At 46.3% G+C, this 19,054-nt stretch overlaps 2 protein-coding genes across 2 annotated transcripts in view; one reads left to right on the forward strand and one right to left on the reverse strand.

Annotated features, from left to right (window-relative positions):
* The window catches only part of Iqgap2 (IQ motif containing GTPase activating protein 2), a 259,748-nt gene that overhangs the window by 221,603 nt on the left and 19,091 nt on the right, over positions 1-19,054 (reverse strand). The window lies entirely within an intron of this gene.
* LOC110308370 (peptidyl-prolyl cis-trans isomerase NIMA-interacting 4) lies at positions 11,715-12,175 on the forward strand. Its single transcript, XM_021180838.2, has one exon. The coding sequence runs from the start codon at positions 11,743-11,745 to the stop codon at positions 12,136-12,138; it is 396 nt and encodes a 131-aa protein (XP_021036497.1). The 5' UTR covers positions 11,715-11,742; the 3' UTR covers positions 12,139-12,175.

Raw genomic sequence — 19,054 nt, forward strand, 5'->3', positions numbered from 1 at the left:
AGGGGTACACACCTATAGGTACCACTTGGTAGTTAAGAGGCAGGAGGATCACACATTTAGGCCTACCCTGGAATACTTAGATGGAATTTCTCTTAAAAGAAAGAGGAAGAGAGAAGAGGAGGGTAGGAAAAGAAAAGGAATCAAGAAACAGTAAACTTGGGCTGGAGAGATGGCTCAGCCAGTAAGAGCACTGACTGCTCTTCCAAAGGTCCTGAGTTCAAATCCCAGAAACCACATGGTGGCTCACAACCATCCATAATGAGATCTGATGTCCTCTTCTGGTGCGTCTGAAGACAGCACCAGAGTATTTATGCATAATAAATAAATCTTTGGGCTGAAGCGAGCAGGGACTGAGCTAGCGGGGTTGACCAGAGGGAGCAGAGGTCCTAAAACTTCAATTCCCAACAACCACATGAACACGGTAAATAATCTTCAAGGTGTATGTTTGCTCCTTGGTTCCCAGCCTTCTACACTGTTTCTTGGCTTTCAAAGCCTGTTTAGCAAAAACTTCTAAGGCAGCCACTACCTTCCCAATCCTCCCCAAAGTCTCTAAGCATCCCAGGGCAGGAGCAGGGAACTACCCAGAGACTGTGTCCAACATGTAGGTGTGAAGCCTGCCGCTGTGAGATGACAAGATCACAGTGACAATGGGGTCTCACAATCAAGGGGCCAAGTAGAGCTTCACAGTATGGCTATGTGTCCATCCAACAGTTAACTCACCCCACTTAATAATATATATGTCTACCGCAGAACCACGTGTAGTTCCTGGGACAGCAATTGTAACCTCACAGACAAAAATTGCCACAGTCATCCAGGGTATGGCTCAGTGGGTAAAGCACTTGCTGTGCAAGGGTGAGGTTCTGAGTTCAAATCCCCCACCCCACCCCAGCATTCACAACAAAGCCAGGTATGGAGGGAGATGTGCTCCTGTAATCTCAGTGCTGTGAGGCAGAGACAGGTAGATTATCAAGGCTTGCTGGATAGCCAGTCTACCTGACACAGAGGGCTCCAGGTTCAGGGAGAGACCCTGTCTCAAAAAATAGTGGGACAGAGAGCAATAAAAAAGAAGCCTGGTCCCCATGTGTGCATGCATTAGTGCAGACACACAAGTGAGCATGAGCACATAAATACATGCACACACATACACGTCCACACACATATGTGCCCACACACGTGTGCATGCACACACTCATACACACACATGCACACACGCGCGCGTGCACACACACACACTTAAGACAGACCCCTCACTGGCACTAGTATTCGCGGTGCACATCATTTATTTCCCTGGGCAATATGCACAGAACTGCATCATGGGAAATGGGGCTGAAGGCAGCTAAAGGAAATGACCCTTGATCTGTTCTTAAGTCTTGGTTCTCAGCCCCTCCCCTAAAGCCTCCTCCACTGCCAGCTTGATGCCTCAGTCTATATGTGTCAATTATATGTGTCATGTCATGTTCTGAGCTACACTCTTCTGAACCATTCCAAGTGATCCCGGGTCATGCCAGGCCATCCTGCCCTCCTGCTCTGAGGCCAGCAGATGTCAGAGCTATTCTGTGAAAGCTGAAGGGCAGACAGGAGCTCCAACAAGCAAAGAAAGGCTGGGAATCCAGGACAGTCTTGCTGCAGGACAGAGGAGGGAGAACGGCCATGGTGGGCCAGAGAATAGCCAATGAGGGTCTGTGGTGGTGTGAAAAGGAATGGATCCCTGCCCCGCCCCCAACACACACACACACACACACACACACACACACACACACACACACTCGTGCGCGCTTGGAACGCTTGGAAGGGAGTGATGCTACTTGACTTGTTCGGACATGGCCTTATTGAAGGAGGTATGGCCTTGTTGGAGGTGGAATGTCACTGGAGGTGGGCTTTGGGGTTAAGTCAGGCCTAGTATATTTTTCTCTCACTTCCAATTGCCTGTGCTAATAACTCTTGGCTCCCTCTCCAGCACCATGTCTACCTGCATGCCACCCCATGTTTCCTGCCATGCTAATACTGGACTGAACCTCTGAAACTATTAACTGGCTCCAATTAAATGTTGTCCTTTACAAGAGTTGCTGTGTCATGATTTCTCTTCACGGCACTGGAACAATGACTAAGGTGGGCTCTATCTCCTTGATGCTCACACAGGCACAAAGACAGTGTCAGCACACCACACACACACACACACAGAGACACACACACACCTCCTCCAGCCTGTCCTTTCTGCACAGTTTTTCTTACTCTGCATCCCCAAATTTCAATCCTGCATGCACCACCGGTTTATTTTTATGTTAGACATAGACCTAGACTGGAGAAACATCAATCATTTGGCCAAGTCAGGATTGACATGCACTGGGCCCAGACCAGCAGTGAGCCTTCTCAGAGATGCAAAGCAGCCATTCTATACACCTTCTTGCTTTCCACACAACCCCAGGCTTTCTGAGCTATGAATTAAATAGCTGCCATAAACACAGGACAAAGCCAACAACTGGGTAGACTGAGAATGAAGAAGGTAATCTTAAGGACACGACTTATAGTCCAGCTGCCATGAACATCTTCTTGTTGGCATCACCAGTCAGGGTTTCAGTATTTACTAATAATGGCTCCCTGCCTGCAAACCAGATGAGCCAGCATCCCCAGGGTGCCTTGAATACCTGTGAGCGGCATGGCCCTGCACATCACTGACGCCTGGCTCAACAGTGCCTGTGAGCAAACCAGCCATCCAGGTTCCAGCTGCTCCATTCACTCCAGGCTGGTTTTTTTTTGTTCGTTTGTTTTTCTGGGGGTTTTTTGTTTGTTTGTTTTTTGTTTTGTGTGTGTGTGTGTGTGTGTGTGTGTGTGTGTGTTGTTTTTTTTTTTTAAAGACAGGGTTTCTCTGTAGCCCTGGCTGTCCTGGAACTCACTTTGTAGACCAGGCTGGCCTTGAACTCAGAAATCCGTCTGCCTCTGCCTCCCAAGTGCTGGGATTAAAGGCGTGCACCACCACGCCCGGCTCCGGGCTGTGTTAAGTGCAGAAGACCTGTAAGTTCAGCCAGAAGGTGGCATTCTCAGGAATCCTTTATCCCAGCCTCCTGACCCATCCAGGGTTCTCCAGAACCTGGTTAGCAATGACCTGACACCTCACACACCTGGACCCTTGGTACCCAGAGTTAAGCACACCAAGAAGAAATAAAGGCCCACAGAGAACCAGAACTCTCTCAGATCACAGCCTTTCCCATTGGGTTTCTGAGGGCCAGGCTTCCTTCAAGCTGGATATCTGAGGCATGTCCTGCATTCGAGTTTTGCAAAGTACTCACAGAATAAGTTCATTTCACAGTCATGGATAAAACTCCACAAACCGACTCTTCACACACTAGCGCCTAAGCCAAAGGTTCTACCATAGACTTATTACCTGTAACTTGCTTTTCTCCTTCAAAGCAAGGAGCACTGGGTGTGGAATGGGGGTAGGGAGCTCTCAACCCTGGGAAAGGCTAAGCAGAGGCTTCTGGTACAAGCTGTCCTGGCAAACATCGATTAGCTAGCATGTGATTAACCAGACTTGGCTTGTCCAAATGTTGCACTCCGCCTCTCTCTCTTTAAAAAGATTAAGACAAAAAATCAGCAGATACTGAATGGTGCAGCCTGTGAGGACAGCCTATACACTCTTTATAAAGGTCAACTCAAACTGTCCATAATAGTATAATCCCAATAATCGCATCTCTGGGGAGATGCCCCTACAATTGAAAGCACATACTCTAACTCTCAGGCTCAGAGCAGTGATACCCAGAAAGAAGGAAACAAGTGCACTGAGAAGCAGTGTGGCACATACAGGTAAGCGGACTACAACCTGAGCCACACTGCTCCATGAGTGGGCCCTGAGGGCATCGTCCTAAGAGCAATAGGGTGGGCACAAAAGCCAGATGTTGTCTGGTCAACTTCCATGAGGTGTTTAGGGTAAATTCATAGACTGCGAGTAGAATATGTTTCAAAGGGACAGGGCAGGAGATAGAAGGACCAGTGTCGTCTGTACCATGTCAAAGAAATGACACTTAAACATGGCTTGACTAGTATAATTTAAAAATACCTAAGTGGCACTTCCTATAGGTCAAACACAACTTCTCTACAAATCCCAACTCATTTGATCTTCTCAGCCACAAGGGAAGGTGCAGTATAATCATCGTCCTTCTTCCCTATCATTTCACTTGGGGCCACACAGCTGGCCCTCAGCTTCAAAGCCATGTCTTGGAATGCTGGGCTGCTCACGTGACGGAGACCACCAGGCCTGGGGGACTACCAACTACGCAGAGTCAGAGCAAGAGAGCCTACTGCTCTCACACACACTATCAGGAGGCCCTAGACACCAGACCACTCAGCTCCCACATAATGGATTCAGCTGCTTTGACTAATTTCACAAGACCAGGACCTCTTATTAGAAAGAGAAGATCTCTGGATTAATTCTCTTTTTTAAGACAAAATATAGTCACATAAGACCAGGAAGATAAGCTTGCCTTCTTATATTTCATATACTAACATTGTCATATATATATATAGAAAAGGTTCACACAAGGGGTGGCCTATGAAAGAACCCAGGGGGCCATAGGATGAAGGCTCTACATTTGCTAGAAGTAGGTGGGCTTCACTCTCGGGCTCTTACTCCATCAGCCTCCAACAAATCACAGATGTATTCTGTCTTCTCTTACCAAGTTCTGACCACTTGTGATGGGTTTCTCGTGCACACAGACACCTTTTTAAAAGTAAAATGCTGTTCTCAGAATTCCAACCACCAGGAAGGTGGGGACCAGGAAGACAGTTTGGTCAATGAAGTACTTGCCCCAGCACCCGGGTCAAAAGCCACAGTGTGCACTTGTGATCCCACTGTTCAGAGCAGAGACAGGTAGATCCCTAGGGTTTGATGTCTAGATTGTCTAGCCAGTCTATGAGTCCCAAGTTCAATGAATAGCATTGATTTAAAAGAAGAAAAAAAGTAGAGAACAATTTAGGAAAACTTTGACCTCTGGCCTCTGTGTTCAACTGCGCACGTGCACACACACACACACACACACACACACAAACCTAAATACATTGGTTAACAAAGAGGTCACCATGATTACACGTAGATCCCTCAAACACTGCTTCTCAAGTCCCACTCTGGGAAAGTCAGCGAGGATCTGGTCGCAGTGCACACAATGTCATTTCCACTCTAACCAAATGCCTTTCGCTTACTGACAGCACTCTATGACTCTCCCATCTCACACTGGGACAAGAATACAGCTGGCCAGATACAATGACATCATTAGCAACATCAACCCCTCTAGATTGGGGTGGAATGCTCTCTGCCTTTTACACTATATTTCATTTTGTTGCATTAAGAATATGAACATTCTATTATGTAACCTCAATACAAGTATCCAAATCAGGAAATTTAATATTGAGACAATAGTTATGATCTATACTTGAGAGTTAACTCTTTCCAAGAAATGTCTTGCACAGCTTTCTCCTTCTTTCTTCCTTCATTTATCTTGTTTGTTTGTTTGTTTGTTTTTTAGGTACTGGGCACTGAACTCAGGGACTCAGCCATGCTGGGCGAGCATCTTGCCACTGAGCTCTACCCTTGGCTTGCTGTGTCACATTCTTCCTGCCCTTTGCCTTTGGCTGTCGAATATCTCCAGCTCTATTGACCCGGAAGGCTGCCAGCTTTTGTCTTTTTTCATCTCATGTGATTAAAGATTTCCAGTCACTGGGTTTTACCTTGAACATCCGTTGATCTCAATCTGCCAATCTCTTTGTTACAAGTAAACATCTTTTGCGCTTAAGCACACAAGTAAAAGGCAAGTTCTATTTGGTCCACACACATCACATGACTTGGGATTGTTACCCGAAAGGTGAGGCTAACTTTAATCACTTGATTCCTGGGATATGAGCTATGTTTCTCCACACCTATAGGGAGACGCTTAAAGAATGAATGAATATCCCTTGATTTACGAATCTTACATCCCTTAATGTGGGCAGCTATTGATTTTTCTAATGCCAACATTTCTCCCACTATTGTAAGGAAGGGGCCTCCCCTTATCCCCAACTTCTTTGTCAGTTTAGACCTGGGATTCTATATTCAACCAACCTGATATCTCTGAGTTATACAGAATGAATCTATCAAAATGGCATTAAGTAGAAAAAAACTGATCAAAACAGGATTACAACTGAAGGTAAGTAAGCTGCTCTAGAGGCAAAGCAGGGTATGTGATGAGTTTCTGCCACAGACCTATAGCCAGACCCTCTCCATGGTGACACAGCTCTGTGGTGAGCCCCTGCTGGGTCCCACAGACATCCCTGGTTTCTTTAGGCTCCATGCTCACAGCCTGATACCCAGTTCCCCATCTTCCCAACACCTTTGCTATGCTGATGGTCAGTTGTTACTGAAACTAGCTCCCACGGCAGGCCGAGGACTTGCTGGAGGCTTCCGTGCCAGGGAGCCCAAGGTCAGGGTGTGGATTCTACAGCCTGCGCCTGGTCCTACCAGCTCTGACCTCCCACTAATACATAGTAGGACAAAGTTAAACTTTACAGTTTGTAAACCTCTCATAACCTTTGCTTCCATCCACCTCATATGCCAGATTACTACTATATTAAAATGAGGTTGTATAGCGAGGGCATGCTCTAAAAGCCTGGAAATCATTAGAGCATGTATGACCTTACTATAGCTCAAGGTATTTCCATCGCTATGGGGCAAAGGCACTCTCCTTGCTCAGTCCCTTCCGGGAGCCATTTTTCAGCCAAGATGTGGGTTGGACATATTTTCATCTTGTATCTCTTCTGAGCCATGCAGGGTGACTTTGGCCATTGTTCTTGGTCCCATTTGATGCTTTCTAGCTAAGGAAGAGAAGGATGCGGGCGATACTGAGTGGGGAGAGTCGTGCCAGGGGCAGCGAGGGGAGCTGGCTTTCTTAAATCCTGAGGGTGGCATATGGGGCCAGGTGTGTTCTCACATCGGCTCTGTGGCTCTAAAACGGCAGAGTGTGGGTGGCTCATGCCTTCCGCTCCCTAAAACACACACAGCGTACTTACGCACTACAACTGCAGGGGAGCTAATCCGGAGGTCTGCAGTGTGACAAAGACTATAAATGTTATAGCCAAATTATTACTGTGATGGAATTTCCATTCAAGGATATGAACTGGGGCTTTTAAAAGTCTTTTAGTAAATGATACCATATACTTACTTTTTAATGTAAAGGCTAGCAATGGGGACTTATAAACCACCCCCCACACACACATACACACATACACACCAATCCACTATTAAGAAACAGAATAGGCATACTGTCACCTAAAGGCCATTTAGCCCAGCTCATTTGTACAGCCCCTCACCCTTCTCCATGGGCTTTAAATAACTGCTAGTGCCTCCCCTGGAGGTGAGAACTCAGCTAGCTCACCTAAAGGGATCCAGGCTTTGGGCTGCGGCTCTTCCCTGTCTCCTGTGCCTATTTCTTTGGCCCAGGAGGTAGGGTTTCCTTTGCTGCCTGCCTTGGTTAGTGGGCAGAGAAGCCTCCTGGCTTGAGGAACCAACATGAAGAAAGCTTGGTGCCTCCTCCTGTCCCTCAGAAATCCCACCCATGCCCAGCGTGGCTGCTACTTGTTGAGTGGCTAATGCTCGCCTTCTCTCTCACACTGATGGCTCAAGGGGTCTCCAGTTCTCTTAAGCAAGGCAATTCTTCTTTCAAGTTGCTCTCCTGTACATGTCCGATGCAAGAGACTGCTCTCCTGTACATGTCCGATGCAAGAGACTGCTGTCTGCCGTGGGTCAAATCCACAAGCTAATAGGAAAGTTATAGCTAAGGCAGACAGACACATAATATGAAAACTAAATGACGAACAGCATCTAGCTGCTCCCAACTGAACCGAAAGTAGAATCCAACCTAAACCCATGCCTAAGCCTCACAGAATCCCAACTGCTGGCTCTCTTGGACCTTTCCTTTACCAAGCAACCCTCTCACTTTCCCTCCAGACACTTAGTCCCCTCCTCCTCCTCCGTCCTCTTCTTCTATTTCCTCCTCCTCTTCTCATAGTCCATGATAGAGACAACATCTTCAAAAGTATTTACTTCAAGGGCTAAGGAGAAGGCTCAACCGGTAGAGTACTTGTTGGGCAAATGTGAGTACCTGAGTTGATTCCCAGTGCTTGTGCAAAAAAACTGGAGTATAGGACAGGCCTGTATTCCCAACAGTGGAGATGGAGACAAGTCTCTCTGTCTCTCTCTGTCTCTGTCAGTCTCTGTCTCTCTTTTTCTTTTGGAACTTTGGGTCTCGGTAAATCATTCAGTGGTAGATTTGCCTAGCATACTCTTCAGGAACTTTTTTAGCTTGGTGGTAGATCACGATATATATATATATATATATATATATAGATAGATAGATAGATAGACAGACAGACAGACAGTAGGTACTCTGAGGGATTTCTATATTCTTTCCAGGAAAGAAATGAAAAGACTATCCACCGAAATGTGATAGAAAAGACATAGAGCACAAAGGAATTACCCAGCCAGGGGAAGGGTCAGCAGGCATCCCAGCCTGTGAGGATGTGGATGAGGACAGCGATGAGAACCATATGCTACTGCCACTGAGCATCCACAGCTGGCCTCGATGCTCTCTTAAGCCCTTTATGAGACTAACCTAATCCTGACAAAGCCTGTGTGTGGGAGGTACCATTATCCCCACTTGTCAAACGATGGAACCAAGACACAGGGAACATGAATGCTACGTGATAAGTTGTGGAACCTGGAGTGCCCCCTCTGCAAGTCGGCTCCAGGCCCCAGCTCTAGACTATGAAGAGAGTGGCTGGGACACCTCTGCAGGTTCCTCTGAGGTGCACTAGGGTACAACGGGTAACCTGAAGAAGTTCTGGTGTTTGTAACTCAGGAGATTGCATACAGACAAAAAGTCAGAAGTCCAGTGTGCTTTGCAGCTTGGCATCCATGATGGATCAAGTCCTTTAGCCCCAACTCAGCTGTGTGTTTCTTTTAAATGTCCTTAAACTGGGTCATCAACGATAGATAAGATGTTTGCAAACAACTGATGATCAGCCTGACTCTATAAAGAATAGACTGATCGTTTTTATCTTGCCCTTCTTGACAGAAAATGATTTCCACAGCAAAAAACCAAAAAGGGCTGTAATCCCACCACCCAGAGGGTTACAGAAGGAGGATCACTGGTTTGAGGCCAGCTGGGACTAGGGAGACTCTATCTCAAAGTGAACAAGCAAGCTAAATAACAAATCCCTCAAAAGCTATGGGGCTAGTGGGAAGGATGGTCCGAGGTCTGTTTTGCTTTGTTTAGTTAGCTTCATAACTTCATCTATCTATTAGGGGGGAAACATAAACAAACAAAATTATTGTTTTAAGTTTCTCCTCAATTTGAAAATGGCTGTGAGAATCTGTTGGCTGCCATAGGCAGATAGGTGCTGGGTTTTGACATTAAAAAAAAAAAAAAAAAAAAAAAAAAAAACCTGGTTCGGTCAGCAATAATTTTGTTGAGGTCTCTAAGCCTCAACATACTCATTTGCAAAATGGGTATGTCTGTCATCAATCCAGGTAATATCCAGGCAGGGAGGAGATTGCACTTCAGCAGTTTATTTTGTCTTTGGTTTTGTTGAGATCTTGAACTTGCGAACCTTGCAGCAGCCTCCCAAGGGCTTGGCTACAGGTGGGCCCCACCACAGCCAGCTGACCGGAGTTTAACAAAGGAACTACTTAAAAAAAAAAAAAAAAAAAAAACGGAGGAAACAAGTTATGTACCATGGATGCAGGGGGAGAGCAGCAACAGAGAACCATTGTTCCCCTCCACCCCTAAGATATGAAAGGGAAGGAAGAAGACTGGGAGGACCAGGAGGAAGGCTGGGAGGACCACATGAGACCAGAATTTATCTGGAACAACAGCTACAGGGGTACAGCTACCCTGACAGGAGCTGTGACATTCAACAGACACTCCCTCCCTACCTCCCATAAGCACCCACAACCTAGAGGAGTGGGAACAAGGGACACACAGTCTCTCCTCTCTCAGAACCAGAGTGGCAGAGTCTATGCTGGATCTTTAACAGTTAGCATCTCAGCACACAGAGCACAGCAGGTCCGAGGGACATCAGAAGAGCCAACCTGGTGTCTCTCTCAAGGTTGTCGTGAGCAGATCTCATCGTCATCAGTTATTCTATGTGTCTATCCATCTTACTACGTGGCACATGTCATAAGGGCAGGACTTATCAGCTAGTCCACTGCTGGGCCAGAACATATCCCAAACCCTTGTGTGGGGGAAGCCACTCTTACAAGCTCATATTATGATACTATTTTAAGTAATGCAATTATTTAACAAATGAGATATGACCAAATCGTTAGGCAACTCAGAGAAGACTATGGGATGGGTCCCCATCTCTGCTTCCATATGTTTCATTAGCTGGAGGGGTACATGTTGCTCCCTCAACCCAACCCAGAATACTAGCTTGGAAATGCTCTGATTAAAGCCATACATCTCCTCTAATAGCAGGGAATTTTCCTGATTTCATTATGTGAGCACAGCTAATTTCTTTTGGGCGATTATTTAAGTTTAAATGTTTCAACCCAACATAAATATGGGTATTCTTCATTTCTGCTGAAGTCATTCTAAAAAGACTATGGGTGTGGTGCTGTCCCTGAGGAGACTGCCCAGGAACAAGGGAAAGAAAGCAGCAAGACCACAGACCACAATGGCAGGCTGAGGTAGGAGGGTCCACAAGTTCAAGGTCAGACCATGTTATGTACTGAGTCCCATGTTAGCTTGGCAGATCCTGTCTGAAAAAAGAAAGACCAAGACGATTTTCTAAGATCTGTTTGCCACCTACCATAAATGCCAGACAGACTGGTGCCTACCTAGGCAAGCACCATTCCTACTGCCCCTGATAGCTGCGGGAGATATGGTGCTTTAAGATTTGTGTTTTATTGTGTGTGTGTGTGTGTGTGTGTGTGTGTGTGTTCCTGTATGCCACCTGACTGTCAGTGCCTGCAGAGACCAGAAGGGGTTGGATCCCCTGGAAATGGAGTTATTTGGCGTGAGTGCTAAGAACCAAACGGATCCTCCACAATTGCCTTTACCCCTAGGCCCTATTTCCAGCCCTGAGCTATGAGAGATTTTATGTTTATGTGTTTACAAAGTAACCAAACCAGTAGATTTTTAAAGTTAAAAAACACATAGGACAATTCAACATAAAAGCAGTGTAGGAATATCTAACTGATTAAAAACTTGAGCCAGCACACAGAACTATGAAAAAATAAAATGTGTTGGGTTTGTGTGTGTGTGTGTGTGCATATCTACCACACCTTCAAACTCCACTCTTGTCCCGGTTAGAAATATCCGCTAAACAGTCTAGGGCAGCACCTTTAAAACTCATGGCGGAGGGGTTGGAGGATGGCTCAGCAGGTAAAAGTGCTTAACATACAAGCCTGACAGTTGGAGCTCGATTCTGGACCCCACATAAAAAGCTGGGCACAGCAGTGTCCCCAACACTCCTGCTCCCAGATGAGGGCAAAGACAGGAGAGGTGGCCAGCTGCCCATGCAGAGTGGCAGCAACACCAGAGGAGAGCCTCAGCAAGGCAGAAGAGACACGCCTTCCAAAGAGCTGTCCTCTGATCTCTGTGTGCGTGCACACAACCACGGGCACATATACCCACATACCCACACACTAAACAATAACAACATAAAGCTTGTATAGAACTGTTTCCCAGTTGCCGGAGAGTTCAACTGCCAGCTTAAGAGATGCCGCCGAAGGGGAAAAGTGGTTCTGGAAAAGGAGGGAAAGGAGGTGCAGCCTCTGGGAGTGACAGTACTGACAAGAAGGCTCAGGGCCCTAAAGGTGGTGGCAATGCAGTAAAGGTCAGACACATTCTGTGTGAAAAACATGGGAAAATCATGGAAGCCATGGAAAAGTTAAAGTCTGGGATGAGATTCAGTGAAGTGGCCACACAATATAGTGAAGATAAAGCCAGACAAGGGGGTGACTTGGGTTGGATGACCAGAGGATCCATGGTGGGGCCATTTCAAGAAGCAGCGTTTGCCTTGCCTGTAAGTGGGATGGATAAGCCTGTGTTTACAGACCCACCAGTTAAGACAAAATTTGGATATCATATTATTATGGTTGAAGGGAGAAAATAAAATCACATGAAAGACTGAAAAAAAAAAAAAGAACTGTTTCCCAAATGCTTACATACATATATGTGTTTATAAAAATGCTACTCATCATTGTGTTCATGTTTTTGTAAATAATCTTTTTCATGCAATAGATTTTTTGGTACATTTCTTAGAGGGATATTTTGCTTTTTCAATGTTGCAGCTTATAACTTATGTAAATATCTATTTAAACTACTCTCCAATGACTAGGCATTTAAATTAGCACCAATTTTTCTACATATTTCATTTTTTTTCATTAATTCTCTACATTATTCACAGTTCTTTTTCTTCTATTTACAGTTAATTCCCTCTTGATTCAGCATGGCAGCCTTCCACTTGAGCTAATTTTCAGCTGGATCGATGCCATGATACAGTATAGGTTTAATAACTTATGTGTGTGTGTGTGCACTCGTGTGTGTGTGTGTGTGTGTGTGTTATATTTAAGTGGTTAAAAATACATTAATTTTTCCAAAGAGAAATGGATCTACAGCCCTTGAATCTGGGTAGACTTAACAATGGTTTCAGCAACTTGAGCATGGCAGAAGGAATGTCATATGACTTCCAAAGTCAGATTATAAAAAAAGCCATGCCTCTTCCCCACAGGCTCTCGGAACATTGCCTCTCCCTGACGACAGTCTTCTTGGGAGCCAGCCACCATACTAGGAGACACCCCGGTGAGCAGACTAGTTGGGACCAGGCTTCAGTCATCCTGGCCTCAGGTACAAGAGTATAGAAAGGGACAGACTCAGCATCTGGAAGCTCAAGTCCTTCCAGCCAAGGTTCATTAATTTGTCCAGAAAAGCTTCCCCCAACCCCACCAAGTCCTGTCTGACTTCTCAGCTCTGAGAACCTGTGAGCATAAGTTTGGGGTGTTATTATACAGCACTACAGAACTGAATAGAGAGCACGCATAGGCCCACGCACCTAATCTGGGCTGTTGCTTTTCCTCTCATCAGAAGGTTCTGTTACTTATGGGGAGAGAGACATATCCAAGTCTGAGATCTAGACTAGAAGCTCCAATTAAACTGTGGCAACTCTCCTGTCCTCATTCACTGACCAGAGATGAGTATTCTTCCTCCCTTAGAACAGAGAGGTGCTGTGAGAAAACTGAGATGTACTAAGCCTCTATGCAAGTCTCTCTCTGTCTTTGTCTCTCTCTGTCTCTGTCTATCTCTGCCTATGCCTCTGTCTGTCTCTGTCTCTCTGTCCCTGTCTGTCTCTGTCTCTGACTCTGTCTGCCTCTGCCTCTGTCTCTCTCTGCCTCTCTGTCTGNATGNGTGTGTGTGTGTGTGTGTGTGTGTGTGTGTGTGTGTGTGTGTGTGTGTGTTAATCATCTCCAATCAGTCAGAGCAAAGATACTCAAAGGTAAAATTGATAGTGAAGTTGGGGTTGAAGGTCTAGTCTGCTCAGGACTTGAATCTCCCAAAATGACTTTCATAGATTGATAGTCTTCTAATTTCAACAAATTGTGATTCATAAAAATTTACTTTAATACCCTGGGATTGATAGGAATGATAATTAATTTTAATGTAAGGGGAAAGGTAGTGAAAAAATATAAATAGAAACAAATATAGACAGGAATAAAACAAGAAAGAAATACGCCTAGCCCTCATAGTGATTATAGTTAGTGAATAAGAGTAAAGCTTAATTTATAATATTCTGTGTCATGCCCCCCCCAGGATGACTTTCAGAGATTTTTTTGTTGTTGTTTTTATTTTCAGTTTAAAAAAATTTAGAAGTTGCATAGGGCAGTGGTAGTGATGCACATCTTTAAACCCAGCACTCAGGAGGTAGAGGCAGGAGGATCTTTGAGTTTAAGGTCAGCCTGGTCTACAAAATGAGTTCCAGGACAGCCAGGGCTACGCAGAGAAACCCTGTCTCAAAGGGAGGAAAAAGCTGCCTTACTGAGAAACAGCATGACAGCACCATACCTGCTAGTTCATGGCCAAAGTCATGGCCAAAGCCAGCCCTAGGACAGAGCAGCAGGTACCCTGGGCTCCAGCCATCCCTCTGTATCACAGAGCTAAATGTCACTCATTTCACAGGGGGCTCCACATCGTGGCCCATTCCTCTCATGCTCGGTGGCCAATAGAGGAAAGGCTCAGGGTCAGAGTATCACAGCTGTTCTTGGTGTCTCCCCAACCCCGAGAAGCTGAACTAAGAAGGCAAGAACTTGAGTACCCATCACCCCTGGGAACCCAAACCACTAAAGGGAGGCCAAGAATCCTCTGAAGGGACGCTTAGCTTGTGTGATCGCCACTTAAGTAACTGCAGAAAGTCAGTAAACACCTCCGACCTAAAGCAGCCACCCTACTGCCTTTCTGGGCCTGTTCTGCTCCTTCTCTGCCCAATCAGACAGAGCAGCCATCTGTCCAAGGCTGTTCTGAAAGAACTCATCACAGTACCAGGCAAGTCTCTGCAAGCACTGGTCTTCCTATTGTCTGACCACTCTCAGGGATAGAGCAACCGGTGGTCACAGGAGGTTTTGTGATCAGCCTGGTACTAAGTGGATCATATAGAGTCTCAGACCAACCCCACTCTGAGCATTACCGCATCCCTTGGATACGTGTGCCAATTTGTCTTTAGCTGTCAAGAGTTGGTACTTACGGGAGCCTCATCACTCCAAGAGTGGCCTGAAAGCCTAGGAGGGAGTCTTGCCTCAAATCCAGCCACACTGGAGCAGAATCTGCACTTAAACTAAATTCTCACAGAGCACATGCACATGCACATCTGAGGGTAGGCAGTTCTTCACTGGAGAACCCTGATCTATCTATTAAGACATTTCTGTCCCAATAATGCCCAAGACACTAGTCATAGTAGATATTTTGGAGAGGGATCTTAAGGGTGGGAGACAAGCATAATCCACTTTCTTGTGGAAAGTTTTCATTATTCATGCACTCTTGACATGGGGGAAGGGGGCCCAGATCACTCTATTTCCTAAGCCAAATCCCAAGGGCATGAAGGTGAAATGAAATCACTACCGGCCATCACAGACGCTAATTGGTCTTGCCCATGCTATTATAAAAGTGTCAGGTGGGAGCCATGTCAAAGGGAACACGGCCGCACGAAACAAAATCTTCAGTAGTTGAATCTGCTTCTTTACCGTTGGCAATGATTCTGTACCAGGGGTGTCTAGCAGTGTCTGGAGACGTTGCGAGCTGTCATAAAGGACAATGTACGAATACAAAGTTCAGGCCAAACCAAACCAAACCAAATCAGACCAGACCAAAACAAAACAAAACAAACCAGACCAAAACAAAACAAAACAGCTAAGAACTGGCTCTTATTAAACATTCGCAAGCGGTGAAAGCCTGGCTTTAGGATTCTCTCGCTCATCATTTTCTCTCCTTCCTCCAAACCCTCCCAAGAATATTCTTCACCCCAACATTCAACTCTTGAAGTAGCCTCCATTCCCCTTCCCCTCCAGCTTCCCCATTGGCTCTAAGAAGAGCCAGCCATGGCGTAAGTGACAGCCTGGAGAAAGAGGAAGGACCTGCTTGTCCCTGTCCTCATTATTCATGCAGCACAGGCCCTGGATTACCCATTATATCGTCCTGCCTGTGCTCTGAGTGCTGGAAGGGGCCACAGCTGCTCCTTCAAGCTGCTCCCTGGGATTTGAAAGGGACCACCATCCTGGCAGACTTTGGCGCACAGACCCTCGCCTTTATGACAGAGGAAAAGGAGCAGGGCTCACAAGAAAACTAAGCACAGGAATAATAGCTCAAGCCCAGCTTTTGAAAGTTCAGACAACTGGTGAATGGCCCCTCCAGCTTTAGCGCAAATTTGCTGAAAAGGACAGTTCCCCCCCCCCCAACCCCCTCGCTCCTGCTCTGAAATGCACCCTCCGGCAAGCTTTCCCACTGTTTTGGCTTCCTCTCTTCTACTCTAAGATTGCTGCAAAGATGCTGTCTAGGATAGTCAATTTCATTTCACCAAACGGAGAGAGAGTGGTCCTAAAGAGGCCAGGAAAGCCAGGCATCCCGGTGTGGCCACTCATAGCACCCTTTCCTACATATCTCAGTTTGGACAATGAGCTATAACCTTTCTTCCGGGGCACGCTGTTCCCAGAGAGAACAAAGCTGTTGGCTTGGCATGCTTTTGCAGAGCGCTTTAAGCCACAGACCTTAAAGTTAAACTCATGTGCAATTATGTCTCATTTGGCCCTTTGCTGGTGATGTGCCCACTGACAGAAATCCTGCTTGCAGGAAAATGACTGGCCCGCTGATGAAGAGAAACCTGGGGCTGAGCAAACACACTCTAATCTTGTGACTTGAAGGCAGCATCAGGAAAGGCGGATGCTGGCGCAGGCTATGGGAAAACCTGCTCTAATCAGACCCACGGAGTTACCCAAGAAGTTTCAACTCAAATTCACGTTAAATTCCACCTGCTGATTCCAGCATGGCATGAAAACTCCTGTTCCTGGATGGTGTTTGTGGGTTAAAGTGGGAGGCACAGATGATGTCATGGATGGCATGGGTAAGGGTAGAGAGGAGAGGTGGGATCTGCTGATTGCTAGTCAGTCCCTGCATCCCACTGCTGACTTCCACCAAGACTATGAACCTGGGCAACATGAGTCCAGACACGGGGGGAACATCTCTCACAGTCAGAAGGAATCACTTAAAAACCAATACGACTTCTTCTTTGACGGTGATTACAGGTCGCTCTGGGAAACAAAAAAGAAGCCTGCAGAACAGGCAACATCATTCTGTATAAAACAGTTGTTAACCATGAGACCCACATCCTTCCAGGCTTCCCTCGTACCCTGTAGGTTCTAACTCCCCTCGTGGGTCCTGCTTTCTCACTCGATCACATAAGCGTGTCTCCGTATCACCATAGGCTAGTCTGTTTATTTAGGCTGTGTCTGTGGCTCTCCAATGGAAAAGTGAACAGCTGTTTGCTATTCAGACTTCAGAAGTTGATGCACAACAGGAGGTAGTAAATACGTGGATGAAAACGGAAAGCAAACGATAAAATGTTAATGAAGACTCCCGGAAGTTGCCTCAGTCCCCAGTGTGGTGAGCTTCGAGGCCTTCTTTCTACCCTGCTGGGTAAAAAGCTTCTGACCCAGTGGAGCCCATGCTGGTTCTAGCAGGTCAGGGAAATCAGGGAAAGAAATGGCAAAGGCGACCAGGTTCCATCAGCAGGCGAGAAGGACTGCCAAGGAGACAGAGTAGAGAACGTGTGTGTCGGGTGTTTAGAGAATCCATGAGCCCTGGAGCAGCTACAGGTGCCCTCTCTTCCTCTTACACTACCTGTGGACTCTCAACTGAACTTGACTCATGCAACTGTCCCACAAGGCTCCTCCTCGCCTTCACCACTCACTGAGCACTCCCCCCTGCCTAGCAATGGCTTAGCACTTTACAGTTTACCCTAATATCATCAGACAGGGACTACAGTAACCATATTGTCAGAAGAAACACCCTAAAGGGATATGTGTGCCCCTTCCTTTGGGTATCAGACTGCTGAAGCCAGTGAACCCTATGGAATTACAAGTTCTTCATGAACCCCACACCAGGGGCTGGGAAAGCCTTGGTGCTAGCTGGAGGAGGAACTTGTCTCCCAGGAGGGGGTGTCATACAGTTCTGGGACCACATTAGAGGGTGGGGCACGACAGTGATGGGTCAGTGATGGGGGGAACCACACCTTGACAAGACCTGTGTAGTTAGTTATTCATCCCTCCTAACTCCTACTGAAACCTAAAATCTCATGTCTAGCCCCTGCCCATCCCACCCCCCCAGAAGTGCTGAGTTGCTTCAGAAGGTTTAAGGCATTCGCTAGGAAGTCTAGCAATCTAAGATGTACCCCCAAGAGAGAGAACTGACTCCCCAAAGTTGTCCTCTGGCCTCCAGACACATGCTGGCATGCATGCACCCTCAGAAAAATAAGTAAATAAACACAGAAATGGATTTTTAAGACCTCTGAAGATTTTCTTTCCAGGTCAAGACCACTAGATCTTTCTATTTGCTGTCCTTTCCGACATAGTCACATTGAAAAAAATCTCCTTTCTCTGTTTTTCTGTTACCTGTCTCCTTCATTAGCATACAGGGTACAAGTGGCTTAACCTAGCTTATTGGGGGAGCTAGGTTGCAAGCTTGGATCCTGTCAACTCTGGTAACACAGTGACCCACACTTCAGTTCACAGACAGAAAGCCAGGGCTGAGCGGTAGTACACTACAGAGCCACATGGTTCTAAGCCATGCCACCATGGCCCCATGGGAACATCAGCTCCCTAAGTACAGAGAGCATCCCTAGCTCAGGCCTTTCAAGGAACACTAATAGCTTACTTCTGTCCTGCAGCAGTTTGAGGCTTACAAAAGTGGGCCTGTCTATACAGATGAAGAAATCGGGAGATAAAAGATCAATGAAAGCAGAGGCTCTATAAATACATTGGAAACTATGCCCAAGTCCTTCCCAAATTCTATAGTTACATTCCCAATTTAGCTGTGCTTTCTATCAGCCCAAGCAAAACACAAAAAAGTGGATATTCATAAACACGAGTTATGGATTTATTTCAGAAAGTCCTGTTGCTATAGAAATTCTCTTGGAAACCGTATCTGTCTCAGCCATCCAGTCTGATCAAAGGGGCTTCTAAATGAGTCTATTTTCTGCTGAACTGTTGGCTAAACCCTACAGGCACTGCAGTGTAAACCTGACAGAAACTGTTCTAAAAAGGGACCACATACCCCCAGCTCCCTTCCTCAGAATGTGCTAAAGGCACTGGGAGAGTGTTGAAGGCATGTGAGTTGCTAGCTCCACCACGGAGAGGTTGCCCCTGTGAGTGTTTGTCGGTGTGCCCTTGCTCTCTCCTCTCTCAAGAGGTCAGGCCCACCATGCCTTTGTCTACAGATCTTTCCACACCCTTACTGTGATGTCTGCTACTTCTCCATCTTTCCTGCTCTCT

The sequence above is a fragment of the Mus caroli genome, chromosome 13, assembly GCF_900094665.2.
Source record: "Mus caroli chromosome 13, CAROLI_EIJ_v1.1, whole genome shotgun sequence".
Classification (NCBI taxonomy): Eukaryota; Metazoa; Chordata; class Mammalia; order Rodentia; family Muridae; genus Mus; species Mus caroli.